We start from the raw sequence: 17,365 nt of genomic DNA, 5'->3' as shown, positions 1-17,365 counted from the left end.
TCTTAATGAAGCTACACCATGCTGTTAAAAGTATTATAATCAAACATACCCATCCCCCGAGTCACTTGGAAATATATTTTTTTAATCATTTTATTATTATTTTTTAACAAACGGCCCCAGGGATAGGGGACCAGGGGAAGGGGGAGGAGGGGAAGCGAGGCTCCAGCCCCACAACCCCTCCCCACCCACCCCTTTCCCCCTTATATATTTATAATCTATATACAAGCCCCGGGGGGTGGGGTGGGGGCAAGAGGAACTCCCTCAGCGGGGTGGGGGCAATTCAGGCTCCTTGTCCCCTCGGGACCCAGGCTCTTCTGCCCTTCTGGAAGACCCTTCTCGAGAAGGTGGCCCTGTCCGCTCCCAAGGCTTCGGCATCCAGCGCAGGGCATCCGGTGGGGAGGCCTAAGGGACAGGTGGTTATGGAAGAGTACATCAAATTATTAGGTCAGGAATTATTAGGTCAGGAACTCAGGTGGCAACTCTTGAATTTAGACCGGAGGCCACAAGAGTTTCTTCACCTGCTGGTAGAGGTCGATGCGCTGGGTGCGGAACACTCCGCTGTAGGTGGAAGGTGGGGCCTTGAGACGGGAATTGAGACCAGGGAAGGACCTGAGGGAGGAAGCGTGTTTAAGGTAAGTTTAGGACTTTCCCTGACTCCAAAGAAAGACAAATCCTTGGAGATAGGGAATCTGCATTCCAATTTGTGATTACCTTCCAGATGGGGGAGTACGAGATGAGCCAGGTCCCCCAAGGCTGCTGCTTAATTTCCGATAATCCTGGAAGGGCTTTAGTTCCACTGGATGAAGCTGAAGGTAAAGAATTCCTGAGCCTCCGCCCATCAACCCATTCATCTTAAGACAGAGAGAATCCCTGTCCCTAAACTTGAGTGCCTCACTTGCTGTACTTTACCTCTGCTCGCCCCAAGCTAGGGGGGAAGGGCCTGGCAGGTGAAGGCAGCACCCGAGTAGCAGGAGCAGGTGGGGGCCGCACAGCCAGGCTGGGAGGCTGCAGAGCGGGGCCCACAGGTAACAGGGAAAGTGGGGGTGGGGCAGGAGGTGGTGCTGGCGGCAGGGAGCCAAAATTCACCACAGGCAGCTGTGAATCTACCATGGGTAGAAGCATCTGTAACAAAAAAGCCAAGTGTGTACGTTGAGTCAGGAAGTCATTTTGGAAAATAAAGCTAGTGACTAGATAGAGAATAAAGGGGGAGTGGGAAGATAAAAGGTACCTGCTGTGCAGGGGCCCCTGAAGGAAGGAAGCCACTTTGGCCACCAGGCTGCAGAGGAGCAGAATAAAAATCCGAAGGGGATGGCAGGTCCTGGCGTACCTGTTAGGGAACGGGGAGAAGTATGTCAACTCCCCTAAACATTCCCCCCCACCCCTAGCACCTGCCCACCTCTTACCTGAAGCAAAGGTGGGTCAGGCAAAGGGCTGGGGCAGAAAGCTGAAGAGTAAAGAAAGGAAGGTGGAGGGTAGAGAACTCCTCCAGCTGGCAACTTCCCCAGTTCTGTTGCTTGCAGTGCTGAGAAATCCAGAAACTGGCCCTTGAGTGCTACCCCAGAGAGCAGGGCCGAGGGAGGAGCTGGGCCTGGGGGTAGGTATAGGGGCTGTGACCTGAAAAGACATCAGGGAAGGAATGGTGTTAAGAAGCCAGTTATTTACTCTTAATCTCAGCAATGCCTAAATCCAGAAAACCTCTAGAACCCAAAACTACATCTTCTCTTCCCTGAAATCTATCTCAACTTTATTCTGAGGTCCACAGGTCTTACCTGTAAGGGTGAAGTGAGGGTGTCCCAGGGCGGAAGCCTCCATTATTGGGATGTAACTGAGAGTCCATGGCTCCCCCAGAGACCTGCTAGAGAAAAGGCAGGTTTGAAATTGCTCCATTTATATCTGGTCAAGAAAGCTAACCCATCCCCCAACTGCAGCAGCTTAAAAAGGAGAGAAATAGAATAACAAGGAAATAGTGTTTTACAATTACACAAATTAGGTCTGATTAGAAGAAACAACAGGCAGAGAAGATTCTTTCAAGGGCACACAGGATGAAAATTGGGGCTTACCTGGGAACTGGGAGGCCCAGGGCTGCCATAGAAGACCTCAGGATATAGGCGCTGGCCTGAGGAACTAGGCTCTGGGCCACAGTGCCCAGAACCCAGGCTCTTGGATTGTGGCTCAGCTGAGGCAGAAGCACTGGGGAGTAGCTCCCAGTCTCTGGATATCGGAATGGCCTGGGCAGGAGAAAACTTGTCAAGAAGAATGCCTGATGTCCTGGACACCCAGGTCACTCTCAGAAATTTTCACCAGAAATGTTGGGTCTTCCTACTGAATTCTCCACCTACCTCGGCAACTGATGCTGTTAGCTCCTTCTCTGCTTTTAAACTATCTCCTACCACTAGGCGCAGGTCCGAGTCCTGTGATAATAAGGCAGGAGAACATCCTGTGATTCAGACATGTTTTCCATGTCCTGTCTCTAGCCCCTCCTCTCTCCTTCCAACATAGGAAGATTCCCAGGGTCTAGATCACACACACCTTGTCACTAGTTCCAAACTGGACTGCTTGGCCAGGTCGATGGGATGGCCGGAGGGGGCCAGCCTCTGGGCCTCGGTCCGTACGCTGTGTTCGTTCTGTGCCTATGGGGCCAGGGGGCAGAGGCTGCTCCCTGGGCAGCTCCTGAGTTGCAGAACATAGTAAAGTGAAGGTATAGGGAGGAAAGGGAACCCAAATCAGGGAATTCCCAGAACACCCAGAAAGAGGGACGGAACAGATAAAGGGAAAGCCAAAGATTACTTGAAACATTCTTATCCTTTCCTTTGGTCTTTTACCTTTCTGTCCCCATCATGGGGGGCAGGTGGCCGTCTCCTAGGAGGTTCAGAGGGTTCAGAGCCAGGTGGACCCTCACCAGGAACAGCATTCAGGGGTGAGGGGCCTCCAGGCCGCTTGGGGGGTCCCTCTGCTGCCCCCTTGAGTCCTCCATCAGGGGAACTTCGCTGGCTGCAGGGACCTGATGACACCTGAGAATCCCCACTCAGGTCCACCCCACTGTCAGACTGACTCATCTGAGAGGAGCGGAGAAGGAGCTAGTTAAATCAAGGTAAAGAGCATCCTGATACCTGACTGATGCACACATACAAATTTAAGGAGATAACCATGTGAGAACAGCCCCAGACTTGACCCAGAACAGGTGGGGGAAATATGGCCAATATTCAGACAAGATCCCAACTCAACAACTCCCTCCCATCCTCACACACCTCTGTGCCAGCCACATCCTCAAATGGACTCAGGGGCTCCATCCAGGGCTCCATGGAGCCGGGCCGGTAACTCTTTCGGCTGGTGGCTGGAGGAGAGCACCAACCAGGATGCAGGCAGTGAGAAGACAGTTCCAAAGCCACCTCACTCTCACTACTTTACCAGCTCCTTCCTTCATTCAGCTTCACTCACCAGTATGTAAACGATCCCAGATGTGGGGGGTCAGGGCCTCTGTGCCTGCATCTCTGGATTCTCCCTGAGGGCCTGGGACCTCAGGCTTTGAGGGCAGGATTCCAGAGGTATGAGAAGCTGGCAGAGATTCCTAAAGGTGGAGAGAGGCCAGAAGCAAAACACGAATTGGGTAGGAACTGGGGAATATAGGAAGCCAGGACAGAGTGAGGCATTGGGGCAACAATGAAGACACACGGGAAACAAACAGTAACTACTAGTGAGAATTTTGAGTAAGAATATGGGAATAGCAAAGAGTGGAGAAATATAACCAAGAACCTTCAAAGTGAAAGTGCAGCAAAGCCCAATCTCCAGCCCCATCCCTCACCTCCTGCAGCAGCTCCAGTTTTCGGGGAGGTCGCTCCCGCCGTTTGGGGGGGAAGGGATTAACCCCGGCAGAGTCCCGGGGAGTCCCGCCCACCCCCCTCACCATCGGCCCTGGCTCCTCGAAGTGGGGGTCTGGGGAAAAGGGGAAAACTGTCAGCATCTGCCTCACTATCACTGACCCTAGCTCCCTACTGTTCCCCCCAATCCTTCCACCCTTGCTCAATGAAGACACCCAGCAGCAGGGCCCCCAGGCCGCTCTTCCCACTTCAGCACCTGACCTTCTCTGGGGATAGAAACATTCCCACCCAGTACCCTCTCCAGCTTACCAGAACTGACACTGTTGGTGGCCCTCTGGGGGTCATATCGGGTTGGGGGCCGAGGGGAGGAGCCCTGAAGGGCTTGGGGAGGCCCAGGTTTAGGCCTTGGGTGCCCCCCTGGTGCTGTTATGTTTCCTTGGCGGCTGCTAAGCTGGGCCAGAGCCTGTTGGATGCCAGCAGGGTTGCTGTGGATAACTTGGTCCAGGCGGAAGACAGCCGAACTGCTAGGGGGTGGGGGAGGCAGGGGGAGTCCTGGAGGACGCTCCTCTGGAGGACGGCTGAAGAGAAAAGAGCATTAGTTCCCAAGGTTCACTAAACTGTTTTTCTATACACTTCTATCTTTCAACTTTTTCCCATTAAAACCTGTCCTTTTGTTATGCCCCTCTAAGGATTTTTCATGTTTGGATCTGTGTAGTTAAAAGCAAGAAACAAGATGTGGAGTACTAGTAATCAGGCACCTTAGTTGACCATGGAACCCTAATGCTTTTCTAATTTGAGTCCATGTGCCTGTACCTATCCTCACCTTCCCCCGGGGCTTTCTCCCTTTTTTCCACCTTAAGAATAAACTCCAACCTGTACACACCTTCGGTTTTTGGGAGAGGGCCAGCTCCTCTTGTCCCCTCGTCCTGGGCCAGTCCTTCCCCCTGGACCTCCACCACCACCTCCACTGCTTCCACTTCCACTGCCAGTCTTGCCCCCGGGGCCTGGGCGGCGGTTCTGCCGATCCATTCCTGGCCTCTGACTTGAGAAGCTCCGCTTGCTCAAATCCTTGGCCCTCTGGCTCAGATCTCCACGGGACATGGTTGAAATGCCTGGTCCAGCCCCACCAGTACCACCCCCAGGAGTTCCCACAGCTTTGGGGGTCAGAATTGCTGGTGGGGGAGCCTCCTTGTCACCACGACGCTCACTAGCAAAGTCACTGCTCTCTGATGCAGTCTCCCATTCCTCATTGGCTTGGTCCGAGTTCTGGTTTGACAGATCAGGAGACTTGGCCGCTGCCCGACGAGGTGGAGGGGGCACTGTGACTGTTGCCAAGGCTTCCTCAGGTCCAGGAGTGGAGGCTGGAAGGGCTAGGGAAGAGGGCTTGCCCTCAACCCCTCTGGCAGCATTCTCTCGTTCCTGTTTCAGCCTCCGGAACCGAGGTGGTTTGTCCTGCTGCTGAGCCCTTCCATGCCTCCTCCTTCGGGGTCGTTCCCCATCTTCCACACCTATACCCATGTTGCCTACTCCACTGTTGCCTCCCCGGGCCATGGGAGACAGAGGTCCTGGAATCAGCTTCTCTTTCAAAGGCTCCTTACTCGGAGGTAAAGGACCTGTTGGAGGTTTCTTTGGAACCAAGGACTTGGATGGAGGGCTCCAGCCTGGGCAAACAGGAGGAGGGGGCCGCCCTCCCCCTCGGCCACGCCGTGAGGGCACCCCTCTTGGAGTGAAAACACGTCCACCTCGGGCAGTGGAAAAACGGGCAGGGGCAGGTGAAGGGGGAGCTCCTGGTGGTGGGTGAGCGAGAGGGACCTGGGTGAGTACTCCCTCCTTAGGTGGGGGAGCCTCTTTGTCTGAGGGAGCCAGATCACTCTCATGGGTCTCACTGCCTGTTTCTGAGCCACGCTGCCGGCGCCGCTTAGGAATTTCTTCATATTCTGAACCCTCACTTCGTGTCTCACTAGCAGTGCGGCCTCGGGGAGCAGCAGGGTGGTTTGGTCCTCCAGTCCCAGCTCCACGCCCATCATCTCCACGAAACTCGCGGTAACTGCGGAACTCTCGGCTTCGGGCTCCCCGTCCCCGTCCCCCATAGGTCCCCCGAAAACCCCTCCCTCTGGCAAAATACTCGCCTCGGCCCCGACCCCGGCAAGAGGTAGGACCCACTCTCTCATATGAATAATCCCTCCGAAGCCTTGGTGCAGGGGAAAGATTCCCACTGGGTGGGGTCTCCTTGGGGACCATTTTCCCCTTAGCTGTCTTGACTGGGTCTGGCTTTGGGGGTTTGGAGGAGTCATCCCCCTGTTCTAGGGATTTAGGAGGCAGCTCTTCCACTTTTGCAGGTGGTGGTGGTTTCTTTATAGGCCCAGCCCGGCGGGGAGGGGCCCCTGGATCCTCTGGAGGGATTCCTCGACGACTGCTACCTGGGCGAGGGCCCCAGCGGGTCTCGGTACGACTCTCTCTGCGTGGTGGTGGGGGGCCTTGGCCTCCCCCTCCAACTCCACGGGCAGGCTTTCGACCTTCCGGCCCTGTCAGCTGTGGAGTCTCCTCCTTGGGGGGTTCCTTCTTGGGTGGTGGAGCTTGTATTTTGGCAGCTTCATCATTGCCTGGGGGCCAGGGGAGTGGGTGGGGCCCTGGGGGAGTTGGCTCCTCCAGAGGGAAACGAGAAATTGGGGGCCCAGGGGCTCCATTCTCAGGAAAGCCTGGATAACTGGCCAGATAAGGTGGTGGAGGAGGTATTGGAGGAGTCTCGCTCCTAAAAGGGAGACAGAAAAAGAATGAAGTATCTCAGGATGAGGAAAACAAGAATTGGGTGGGGAAAGAGAACACCTTAATATGAGCTAAATATTCCCTTTATGTTCATCATCTCACCAATAATCCACAGTACCTTTTCCCTAGACCCAGGCCCTTTAACTAGGAACTAACTCATTCCTCATTAACAAGACTCACCTCAACCCCTTGTCTTCCTCATCTGCAGCCTGGCGCAGAGGTGAAGTAAGCGGGCGAGGGTCAGTGGGTGTGGTGGTGAAGACATCTCCTACCCAGGCCAACTTTGGATCCACTGGTGGGGTGCCCCGTTCCCGTAAGAGGGGGGCTGCATGACGTTCAAACGGCTCTGAGCTAGAACCCCCGCTATCTGAGCGCTCTCGGGGAACTAGGCCTGAGGAAACAAAAAACGAACAAAATCATTTCGTGTCATCTGGACTTCCAGCGCTTCAAAACCACCTCCCCAATCTAGTCTTCTCTGTTAAGTCAGCACCTTTCATCTTTCATACCAGCAAATCTGTGCCTTGCCTATTCTTGTGAAATAGGAACAATCACTCAGTTGTCATATGAAAGAACCAAACCCCCTAATAAAGCCTTGCCAAATAAGGCCCAACGTTTGTTTCTTCCCTAAGTCCACTCTCACACAGAACTATCTCTGCCATTAAGCACTCCCCTCACCCCTACTTGTAATTCCAGTCACAACAAATTGAGACATTGATATCCACACTTCCTAGGACTGAGGGGTTTTACCACCTCTCCAAAGGCCCCTTACCAGAAGGATGCACACCAGGAGGGTAGAAGTCCAGTGGGGGCCGGCCCTGAAGGAGCCGAGGGTCCACATAAGGAGGAATCATCATCCAGCGAGGATCAAAGTTCATTGGGGGCATGGGTGGGGGCCGGCCCAGAGCACCTGGGTACAGGGCCTTGGGGGGTGGTGGTGGAGCCTGCGGAGCTGGCACAGCCCCCAGGGTCACAGGCTGTGGTGGTGATGGGGGCACTGGGGCAGGAGGGGCAGACCCCTGTTGATGCTGCTGCCATTGCTGCTGCTGTTGCTGCTGCTTCAGGAGCTGCTCCTGAGCAAGAACAAAAAAGATGGGATGGAAGAGGTTATAAAGCCCCCACACGAAGGGAGCAACAGAGAAAAAAGTTAATGCACAAGTTTGACAAAAACCTGGAGTAGATGGAAACTGTCACACAGGAGACCCAAACAAAGGCAAAGAACCCAGAAGACAACTTATGGATAAAATTAGCAAAAACAACTTGATCTCACCTGCTGTTGCCGCTGGAAACGAGGAGGCAATGACTTCTGATACTTGGGGTAGCCCAAGCCCTGGCTGGGGGGCTGTCGGGCAGGACCCACCCCATCACCCTTGGGTTCCACCTTTGGGGCTGGGGGTGTGGTAGGTGGAGGAATCTCTTCTGGTGGTTCAGGACCCTCTTTTGAAGGCAGTTGTGGTTCCACTGCATTGGAGAAAAGAACAGAGTAACCTAGTGCAATAGGACAGTCCAAGAAAAGATCAGAAATTCCAGCCAACTCATGTAGCTTGCTCTCTCCAGAGACTGAGGTATTCAACCGAATCCCACTGTATTGAAGCCCATCCCATGTAAAACCCATAAAAACAAACTATGGCCTCAAGAGCCACTACTGCTGCTATTAATGGCCTATGAAATCACCCAAACAACTTTCTTCAATCTTGCTCCACTCTAGGCTTATAGAAGCAGTTTTAGAGCTTTCCCTTTCATAGATGAGCAAATGATGGGACTTCCCCCCACCACTCATAGACAAACAAACCAAAACAAATAACTTCTACTTCACTTCCATCCCTACTACCCTGCACCCTTAAGATCTTAGCAGTACCTATCCTCTTTTCCATACCTGGGCTGGCTTCAAAGCTGCCACTGCTGGTGCTACTGGTAGTGCCACCACCACTCACTAGAGTGGGAACTGGAACCACACCTGGACTGGGGGTGGACTGAGCAGGAGGGGCCTGTGCTGGCTCTTCAGGTTCTTTCTCTGGTGTTGTGGCTGGTGCCGGCGGTGGAGCTGGACTTGCAGGGAGTTCTTTGGGTCCTGCAGGTGGTGGAGCTGGGGCAGGTGGGGCAGCAGGCTCTGCTTTGAGCCGTTTGTCAGGTGCCCCAAACTTTTCATCCAGTCGCTTGAGCTTCTCAGCACAGGCTGCCCGGCGCTCTTCCTGCATGCGCCGCTCTTCCTCTTCTCGCCTACGGCGGGCCCGCTCCACTGCCAGGGAGATTTCAGATGAAGACTGCTTTCGCCGCTGCCGCCATGCCTCATCCTCATCTTCAGGTGCTGGGGGTTTGCAGGGAGGACCCCCACGATCCTGTCAATGGGCAGACCCAGCAGGCCAGGGGTGTCAGTCATTAGGCTTTCTATCATCTCTCTTTTTTTTTAATATTTATTTTTTAGTTTTAGATGGACACAATATCTATTTTTATGTGGTGCCGAGAATCGAACCCAGCACCTCATGCATACTAGGTGAGCACACTACCACTTGAGCCACATCCCCAGCCCTTTCTATCATCTCTTTAGCAAAACAATCAATTAAAGGATGCCAGTGTCAGGCCTCGGGGGTCAATGGCCTTTGTGGGTGGAAACAAATCTTATCACCTTTTTTTTTTTTTTCATTCCTTTTCTTCTTTGGAGACCTAAGCACTCAGGGGTCTTGTTTTTCCTTACTAGCAGCCCAATTTTTCTCCCAGACTCCCCAGGATGTTCTCAAGCTTTCCAGAGATTCTCCATTACCCTCAACTTCACAGAGTCCTTTTTCAGACTTCCCTTCCGTTTCCTCCATTATCACTGCTTCAATTACTCAGCTGATACCTCCCACAATTTAACCCTTCTCAACCCTCATTGTAGACACTCACTGGGTAGTCCCCAGGGGGGCCCCAGTTCCCGGTGGGGCCCCGGTGAGGTGGGGGTGGGGGAGGCTTTGGGGCAGGAGGCCCTGGCTCTGTCTCTGGAGGCCGAGAGGTCTCTGCCCAGGCGGTCTTGAGAGGGGGCGGTTCGCTGCCAAAGGAGGTGCCCTTTTTGCCATCTGCTTCAGGAGGCCGTTCCTCACCAGCAGCTGATTGGGAATCTTTGCTGTGAGCAGAACATGAAATTAAATTCAGCTGCAAATCAACTCCTCTGAGACTGTATTACCATGAGTTGTAGAAAAAGAAAAAAAAAAATTGAGCTCCCTCCTTTCCCCTGATAGTCCTAACTCACTGGCCCTCAGCTCCCTCCTCATCAGAGTCTCGCCCATCTTCCTCATCACTGAACTTGAGCTTTTCAGTGTAGTCAACCTCCTCATGGGCCCCTGAAGAGAAAAATAAAGAGTAGTAATCCAAGTGTCCTGCTCTTCAATCTCAGATGTGTTCCTAGGACACAGGAAGTGGTCTGAAATACATGATGAGACATATTATCAATACTGGCCCCTCCCTCTGAGGTTTATGTTCATCAACTATGAGTCTTGTCACTGTCACTGCTCTCTGTACTTTGCCAAGACCTGGTTTTTCTCCATATATTTTCTCTACTGTTCAATGTCTGTTCTCCCATGATACCCCTTTTAGGATCCAATAGTTAACTGTTCATATTCACTCACCTGCCCAACCATCATCATTTTCCTGGTCCAACTGGTCAAATTCTTTGAGATTATCCTCTTTAAGAATAGAAGGCCGACCCACAGGCTCTACAAGGCGCATTGGTGGCCCTGAGCCCCGGGGGCCCGCCACACGGGGGAAACGGCTGTGTGTTGAAAGAAAAATGGGACAAGATAAAAGATGATGTGTTATAAAACCACACACAAGACCATATCTCCTAGCTAAAAAACCATATCTTTTTCCCAGAGGTTTCCCCTTCCCCCAACCACAAACTCAGACCGGGATTCCTTACCTGGGCCCATCAGGAGTAGGGTATCGATAAGGCCCCTGGGGTCCATAGGGTGGAGGGAACGGAAGGTATGGGGGATACATCTGCAAAAGGACCCAACAGTAGCTGACAAGAGGGACAAATAGACTGCCAGTCCTTTAAACCTGCTATTGTCCACCCACCCTCTGTCTGGCTGCCTGCTTTGTAACTGCATCCTCCAAAGGTCAAGTCCTTATTCCCAACACACTAGCTTTCAGTGCAACCAAAACAAAAAATCCAGACTCACAAAGGGCGGCATCATTCCGCGGTAGGGAGGGAACTGGGGTGGGCCTGAAGGCTGTAGCCCCCCTCGGGGATCATGACCATGATGAAGTTTGGAGTCCGGGCCCTCCAGCTCATCAGGGCCACGCCCACCTCCATCCCTCCAAGTTGTAGAATCTACATTTTGGACAAAGGTGGAGAAAAGACATGTTTATATTCCAAGGAAAGTGAAAATGATGGGGAGGAAGGTGAATAAGCCGTCACTTAGCTCAGAGATAGTATAAACAATGTTGTGGCTGAAGGGAACCACTTACTCCCACTATGCAGTCACTCACTTTGGGGGCGGAGGCTTGGTCCTGGCCCAGACGACTGTTCGGCAGACTCCCTTTCCTTGGCAGCCTTGTCCTGGTCGCCAGCCGCCTGCAGGGTCGGAAATTCCTCTCGAGAGAATCGCGACAGTAGGCTTGATGCCCTTCCACCTGTTGGGGTGAAGGCGCAGATAAAAGACAGATACATTTGTTAAAGATGCATGCACCATAAAAGTAAAGGGTTCTAAGAGGTTCCTGCCTTCAAACTCACTTCTTTGAAATAGCTGATCATTCCCCAAGAAGGTCCTAGAACCCTACTACCCCCACATAGAAGATAGATTTAAAACTTCCTCATGTGCCCCATGAAACTGAATACAAGGGACTGAGACTCAGCGAGAGGACCAAGGACACTTAAGGCACAGTCAAGGGCGCCTGCCTCCTGTGATGCTCAGACACAGTTCCCTGACAGTTCTGTACTCACCATCTCCATGTGCTCCATGGGTGACACTGGCTTGTGCCCAGGACTTTACCCCGCTTGGAACTGAAGGAGTGTTCTAAGAAAAAAGATAAATGATGACATGGGTTGGGGGAGATAGAAACCATTTCCCTCCCAACACCTCTAGTTCTCCAGATACCTCGGGGACTGTTGGGGGTCGTTTCGGCTGGTTGGAGGCAGGCGTCTGTGAAGCCGGCAGTGGCTGCGATTCCGGCGGCTGAGCGGTTGAGGCATCGGAACTGAAGGGATAATAGAAAAAGGTTACCCAAAACCCCAAGATGCCTCTCCAACTTCTCCAATTAGTAGAAAGTAAGGATAGACTCTAGGTCCAATACCATTACTTAGAAATATTAGGACAAACTACCATTAATTTTGCCACCCTGTATAGGCTGTTAGCTGTTTCTTTTCTCTAACAAAGAGCTTACAGTACCATTTTTTATTTTTTTTTGGTACAAGGGATTGAACTCAAGAGCACTTAACCACATCTCCAGCCCCTTTTTATATTCTATTTAGAGATAGGGTCTTACTAAGTTGCTGAAGCTGGCTTTGAACTCATCACTGGGATTACAGGCCTGCACCACCACGCGCGGTGTCATTTCTTAGTATCTAATCAGAAACCCAGAATAGGTTCAAAAGGTGACTCCTTCATTTTTTTTTTTCTGGTTATCATGGGACTGGACTATACCAAACCAAACCGCAATCCACTTTTAAGTTCAAAGTTAAGATACTCATCACTCTTTGGTCCCCCAAACCTCTGTCTACCTCTTGGGGTCGGACTGCTCCTGTTTGCTTGCCCATCCTGTTCCGTCTTTCGGCACTAGTGAGACATTGGGGTCATTGCCTTTGTTCTCGGCTTTCAGGCTTGGAAGGTTGGCTGGGGGTGGCATACGCCGGGCAATGGCAACTTTCCCGAGACTCTGCAGGCCATGGCGAGGGGCAACTGAAGAAAAGGTGGAGAGAGGGTGAAAAACATCTCACATGGGAGATCTGACAGCATCCCAACCTGATTCTATTCAGACTTCCTGAACAGCCTGTTTCCTACGTACTCCAAGTTTCTCTCAGAAGCTATCCCTTCCCTTGATAAAAATCTCCAAAATGCCTCTTGGAAACGTTGAGATATATTACATTTATTGTCTCTATGTGGGATGACTGATCTGAGCCCGCGAGGAGCAAGCTGGCCCCAGACTTCCCCAAATCCACAATTCTTTTCCTCCAGTTCTTACGTGTCCAAAGACAGGGAACCAAAGACACGCCTTTGTAGGAGGGTAACTGGTGTTAACCCAGAACTCAACACCCTCTACAGGACTCAAGGTAAAACTGGGAGATTTCCAGTGTGTTCCTCTGGTCTTTTACTCTACTATACCCATTCCCCTTCAAAGAGCTCTAAAATGTATACCCCAATCATGCCTAGCCTCCATCCATTAGTAGCATCTTTGTAGGACCCTCACCAGTGGGTTTCTGGATCTCTAAGGACTTGCCCTTATAAGTATCAAACAGGTTGAGCGAGGAATACTTCTTTCCATCCTTCCCCTTGGCAGTCGGCCCCGAGCGATCGGACATTGCGCTGGAAGCTCATTGAGTACGTTGGGTTCTTCAGGCACCTCCCCCAAAACGTGCCGGAGCCTGTGGGCCAGATACCAGTGTCTCAGACTCTACCCTTTTCATAGACTGTAACAGAAATGTAGATGCTCTCTTTCATTCTCACTAGGGACCCGGGTATGTGGCCCTTTAGTGACTTTTCCTCCAGTCTATGTAAATTCCACATTCTTTTTAAGCAACCACAATATACTTATTTCCCACATAGTGCTAATGCCATGTTTTCTCTTTCTCCTGATACCTTCTGCCAAGAAAAAAAATTCAAATAAAAATCTAGTTATCTTCCCAGTATTAATGCTCTGCCCTTTGTGCCAATCTAGAAAGGGCAGCAGCCTCTTTATTATTCCCAAAAGTAATAATTCCTTTTCTCCACCAAAATCATTTCAGAGACCTACAATCAAGTGGCAAAGAAAACCAGAAAGAGGCATACAACTCCACCATGAAAGAAAGAAAACTTTAGACCACCAATTTATTAGATAGACACCAGCTCCCAAATCATGCCCCAGGGCCCTGTGCCCCAGGTTCTACTCCCAGCAATCTCAAGTCCCATCTGGGAACGTTTGTAGGAAGGTATGCTGGGAGTTTAAGGATTTTATGAGCTTGCTCCACCAGAATGGGAGCTGGTGCCAGAGGATTCTCATGGAACAACCTGGACTCTACATCTCTCATGTTATAGAACTCCAATTATTTGAAACACTACCTTTTCCTAAAATTGAGCCCATCTTGGCTCCTGGGAACAATTCTACCTTCACAAAAAAGTACTAGTGGGCTTTGGCTTACCCTGTGTAGACCTGAGTAAACCAAAGCACTGTGAAAGAACTGAGAAAAATCCAAAGCACTAAGAAGCTACTTTGAGAACACCCTGTAACATGGGACAGTAACCAGAACGCCAAGCCAAGAATCAACTTCATTTTCCTATCCTCAAAAATGTCCATCAGCAGTCATTTCTTTCCTTAATAGCCCCTGCTCCCCAAGTAGGCCAAACTCCATCTAGAGTGGGTGGGAACAGTGTAAAGGAAAAAGATGGGAGATGGTGAGGAGAAAGTAGATAGGCCCAGGATGAAAGCCAAAATCGGGGAGAGAGAGAACTTTATGACAGGCTAGAGATGAGAGAATGGTTATTGCTCTGTAGTACTGGAGGAAGCCAATCTGCGAAAATCAATAATAAGAAAAAAAATGTAAAGAGAACAGACTAAAACTAATAAAAATATTAACACAAACACAGGTGGGAAATAATATATGGAAGTAATGGCAGAGAAAGGATGCGGAGGAGAAAGTAATGGTATAGTGTCTAGCGACCCAAAAAGAAACACGGTGTTGGGGAGAAAGAAGGGGACAGGTCTACGAAAAATGAAAAAGCAGAGAAGAAACTGAGGAATATAGAAGGCAGATGCTGGATAAAAGCAAGGTTCTAGAGGGGGAGTGACTCGACGCAAAGGGGCCAATTAAGGGGGACCAGAGCACCGGGTAATGGGAGGGGGAGGTCCCATAATATGGAAAAGAGACCCTCCAAGAGGAGGTCTGTCGGGCGCGGCTCAACCTAGGGCGGCGGTGGCGGGGAGGGGGCTAACAGACGGGGGTGAAGGAGCAGAAGAGCAGTAGAGGGTACAGTGTTTCGGGCTCAAGAGCTGGGGTCGGCCTCTGAAGCCAGGGCGGTGAGTGGGTTGGGGCAGGCTGCAGGCCCTGAGAGAAGGGCTGGAGGTGCCGGTACTGGGGTAGAGGTACCGGAGGGGGAGGGGCAGGCAGGCCCGGCAGCAGGAGGACAAAATGGCGGCGGCTAATGGCAGCTTCTCCTCCCCCCGGCCCGCCGCCGCTGTCGTCGCCGCCGCCGCCTCCGCTCCCGCGCCGGAAAAGGGCGTCAGCGCTCGACTCGCCCAGACTCACCTGGCCGGGTGCGTGGGGGTCCGGGACCGGGACTTAGGGGCTCCCCGGGGCGGGATGGCGGTGGGGCGGGGGCGGATGGCGGCGGATGGCGCCGGGTTCGGCTCCTCCCGTCTCCCTCGCTCACTCCGCGGCTGGGCTCCGACTAACGGCCCATCCGGGCAACCGCCGCCCCCGGGAGCGCCCCCCCACCTCCCGCCTCCCACCGCTGTTGGACACGCCCCCTGTTTTGCATAAAGGGCGGGGCACTTTCTAACCTAACCTTTACTTCTGGGGCAGTCCTTATTTAAAAAAAAAAAAAAAGGGCAGAGTGTGCGGGGCTTGCAGAGCTTATTTGCATAAAGAGGAGGGACTTACAGACGATAGGACGCTGGTTGGCTGAGGAGGCGGGCCCCCGGCGTCGGCCGTTGAGTCGTGTAGAGGGGGCGGGAATGCGGCGCCGGTCGGCCGGGCGGTTGGGGCGCAGAATTTACACGACGAATGGTGGGAGAAAGAGGCGGGGCGTGCGTCGTGCGTCCGCAGAAAGATGGGAGCGGAGAGACGTAGGGACGCTGAAAGTGGAAGGAAACGATGCAAGGCCTGTGGTCCTTTCAGCGGAGGAGAAAGAAAGGACGGCGAACGAACCGGAGGGATTACAAGCGGAGGGCGGGGCTTACGGGGAGAGTCCCAACTCACGCGTCCTTTCGCGAGAGGTGAAGGCCTCAGAGGGGCGGGGCCTTCCATTTATTAAATCACGTCATGCAAATGAGGTGGGTAGACAGGCCAATCCCAGGTTCCAGGGGAGCGTGTCATCGACACCCGCGGCGTAGGCATTCTTTGAGTAGTTCTATTTATTTGCATAATATATGCAAATCATTGAACAAAGATAAGCTAGGAATGACCTAATCTTCAAAATATCAGCAACTGAAGACTAAGACTTAACAATTGATTTTACAACCTATAATTTTCTTGAATAGATTTTTATACTTTTTATTATCGGGTTTCAACAGAGGGTTTCATTTTACAAACTGCAGGACTGTTTTCTCCCTTTGTCTTCAGTTCTTGACTGTAGAATCCTCGGCTCCATTTAGACCTGCTAGTTCAACAAATCATTCAACAACGATATTTTGAAACTCTGAATATATGCACAGAATATTATAGAAGTAAAAATAAAATGTGTCTGCCTGGGGAAGTTTAGAAGTGCTTCTAGAAAAAAACATTAAAAAATATGAAGTCGGGCTCAGTGGTGCTCACCTGTAATCCTAGCAACTCCGGAGGCTGAATCAGGAGGATCGCAAATCCAAGTTCAGCCAGGGTAATGTAGCAAGACTGTCTCAAAATAAAAAGGACTAAGTATGTAGCTCAAGGGTAGAACACCACTGGATTCAGTCCCCTGTACCGAAAGAATGAAAAAGAAGAGCTAATTATAGTTTAGCCAAGTTTTGAGAGGGTGCAAAATAAGGTTCAGTGAACAGATCAGTGAAAGCGTGTGTTTGGGGACCTGCACCTAGCTGGCAATGATAAAAATGACTATTTGTCCATTTTTTGGACAGTGAAGGCAGAAAATTTGTCAGGAGTCAGTTAAGAATATTAGCCTTTGCAGCAGGTATGGTGACACATGCCTGTAATTTCAGCAACTTGGGAGGCTGAGGTAGGAGAATAGCAAGTTCAAGGCCAGTCTCAGCAATTTAGCAAGGCCCTTAGCAATTTAGAGAAATCCTGTCTAAAACTAAAAAAGAAAAAGTACAGGGGATGTAGCCCAGTGGTAAAGCACTCTGAGTTCAATCCCCAGTACCAAAAAAAAAAAAAAAAAAAAAGAAGAAGAAGAAGAATTTTAGCCTTTAAGGGTGTAGCATGTGTGAGGACCTGGCATCAAATACAAATACATATTTGTATTTGTAAGGTTCAGTTTCCAAACTTTCAAAAATTATTGTCTTATCCTCTCTCTCTCTCTATAGTTAACTACCACACCATTTTTTTGCTCCCCTTTGCCACAGCAAAAAATTTTTATTTTTCTTTTTTTTTCTTTAACGGTACAATATTTTCTTAAAGGTGTCTATTATTACTTTCTCTAATTTCTGTACTTCCAAGGTAACTTTCATCCAACCCAGGGCCTTACAAATACTAAGCACATGCTCTACCACTGAGCTCTACCTCTAGTCCCCAATCTCACTTAAACTCACTCCAGTGAAGGCTTCACCCTGACCCTCTACTAACCAAAATGGGTTGTCAAGGACATCAAGTCTCTTGGTTTCAGATAGCATTTATGCATTGATGACTTCCAAACATATAGTTTCATCATGGATCTCTCCCCCCAACTCCAGACTTGTATTTAGGTTTGATGTCTCTCGGATATCTAATAGACCATTTCAAATTAAGTGTATCCAAAGATAGA

The 17,365-nt window shown here is 51.0% G+C and overlaps 1 protein-coding gene and 1 non-coding gene across 4 annotated transcripts; both read right to left on the bottom strand.

The window, feature by feature from the left end:
• Window positions 1-61: 61 nt before the first annotated feature.
• Prrc2a (proline rich coiled-coil 2A) lies at window positions 62-15,534 on the bottom strand. Of its 3 annotated transcripts, none has more exons than XM_046467864.2 (31): window positions 15,349-15,534; window positions 12,963-13,137; window positions 12,277-12,454; window positions 11,654-11,753; window positions 11,500-11,572; window positions 11,046-11,189; window positions 10,736-10,887; window positions 10,474-10,553; window positions 10,184-10,326; window positions 9,808-9,898; window positions 9,465-9,681; window positions 8,458-8,920; window positions 7,852-8,042; window positions 7,354-7,654; window positions 6,765-6,975; window positions 4,702-6,570; window positions 4,128-4,396; window positions 3,803-3,933; window positions 3,439-3,568; window positions 3,249-3,334; window positions 2,823-3,056; window positions 2,530-2,670; window positions 2,340-2,411; window positions 2,061-2,228; window positions 1,770-1,855; window positions 1,404-1,614; window positions 1,229-1,327; window positions 910-1,122; window positions 712-806; window positions 519-609; window positions 62-402 (listed from the first exon to the last, which is right to left on the bottom strand). In XM_046467864.2, the coding sequence occupies exons 2-31, from the start codon at window positions 13,072-13,074 to the stop codon at window positions 262-264; spliced, it is 6,492 nt and encodes a 2,163-aa protein (XP_046323820.1). In that variant the 5' UTR covers window positions 13,075-13,137; window positions 15,349-15,534; the 3' UTR covers window positions 62-261. The 3 variants fall into 3 exon arrangements, with proteins under 3 accessions (XP_046323820.1, XP_046323819.1, XP_046323821.1); XM_046467863.2 differs by lacking the exon at window positions 15,349-15,534 and adding an exon at window positions 14,995-15,145; XM_046467865.2 differs by lacking the exon at window positions 15,349-15,534 and adding an exon at window positions 14,995-15,145 and having other exon boundaries at window positions 1,770-1,852.
• On the bottom strand, window positions 12,651-12,780 carry LOC124109373 (small nucleolar RNA SNORA38). Its single transcript, XR_006856913.1, has one exon. It is a non-coding gene; the product is annotated as a small nucleolar RNA SNORA38 (small nucleolar RNA).
• Window positions 15,535-17,365: the final 1,831 nt, after the last annotated feature.

This window comes from Marmota monax, unplaced genomic scaffold, assembly GCF_021218885.2.
Source record: "Marmota monax isolate L192 unplaced genomic scaffold, Marmota_monax_Labrador192_F-V1.1 WCK01_AAM20220418_F8-fsc00404, whole genome shotgun sequence".
Classification (NCBI taxonomy): Eukaryota; Metazoa; Chordata; class Mammalia; order Rodentia; family Sciuridae; genus Marmota; species Marmota monax.
This window is presented reverse-complemented; position numbering and strand designations above follow the sequence as displayed.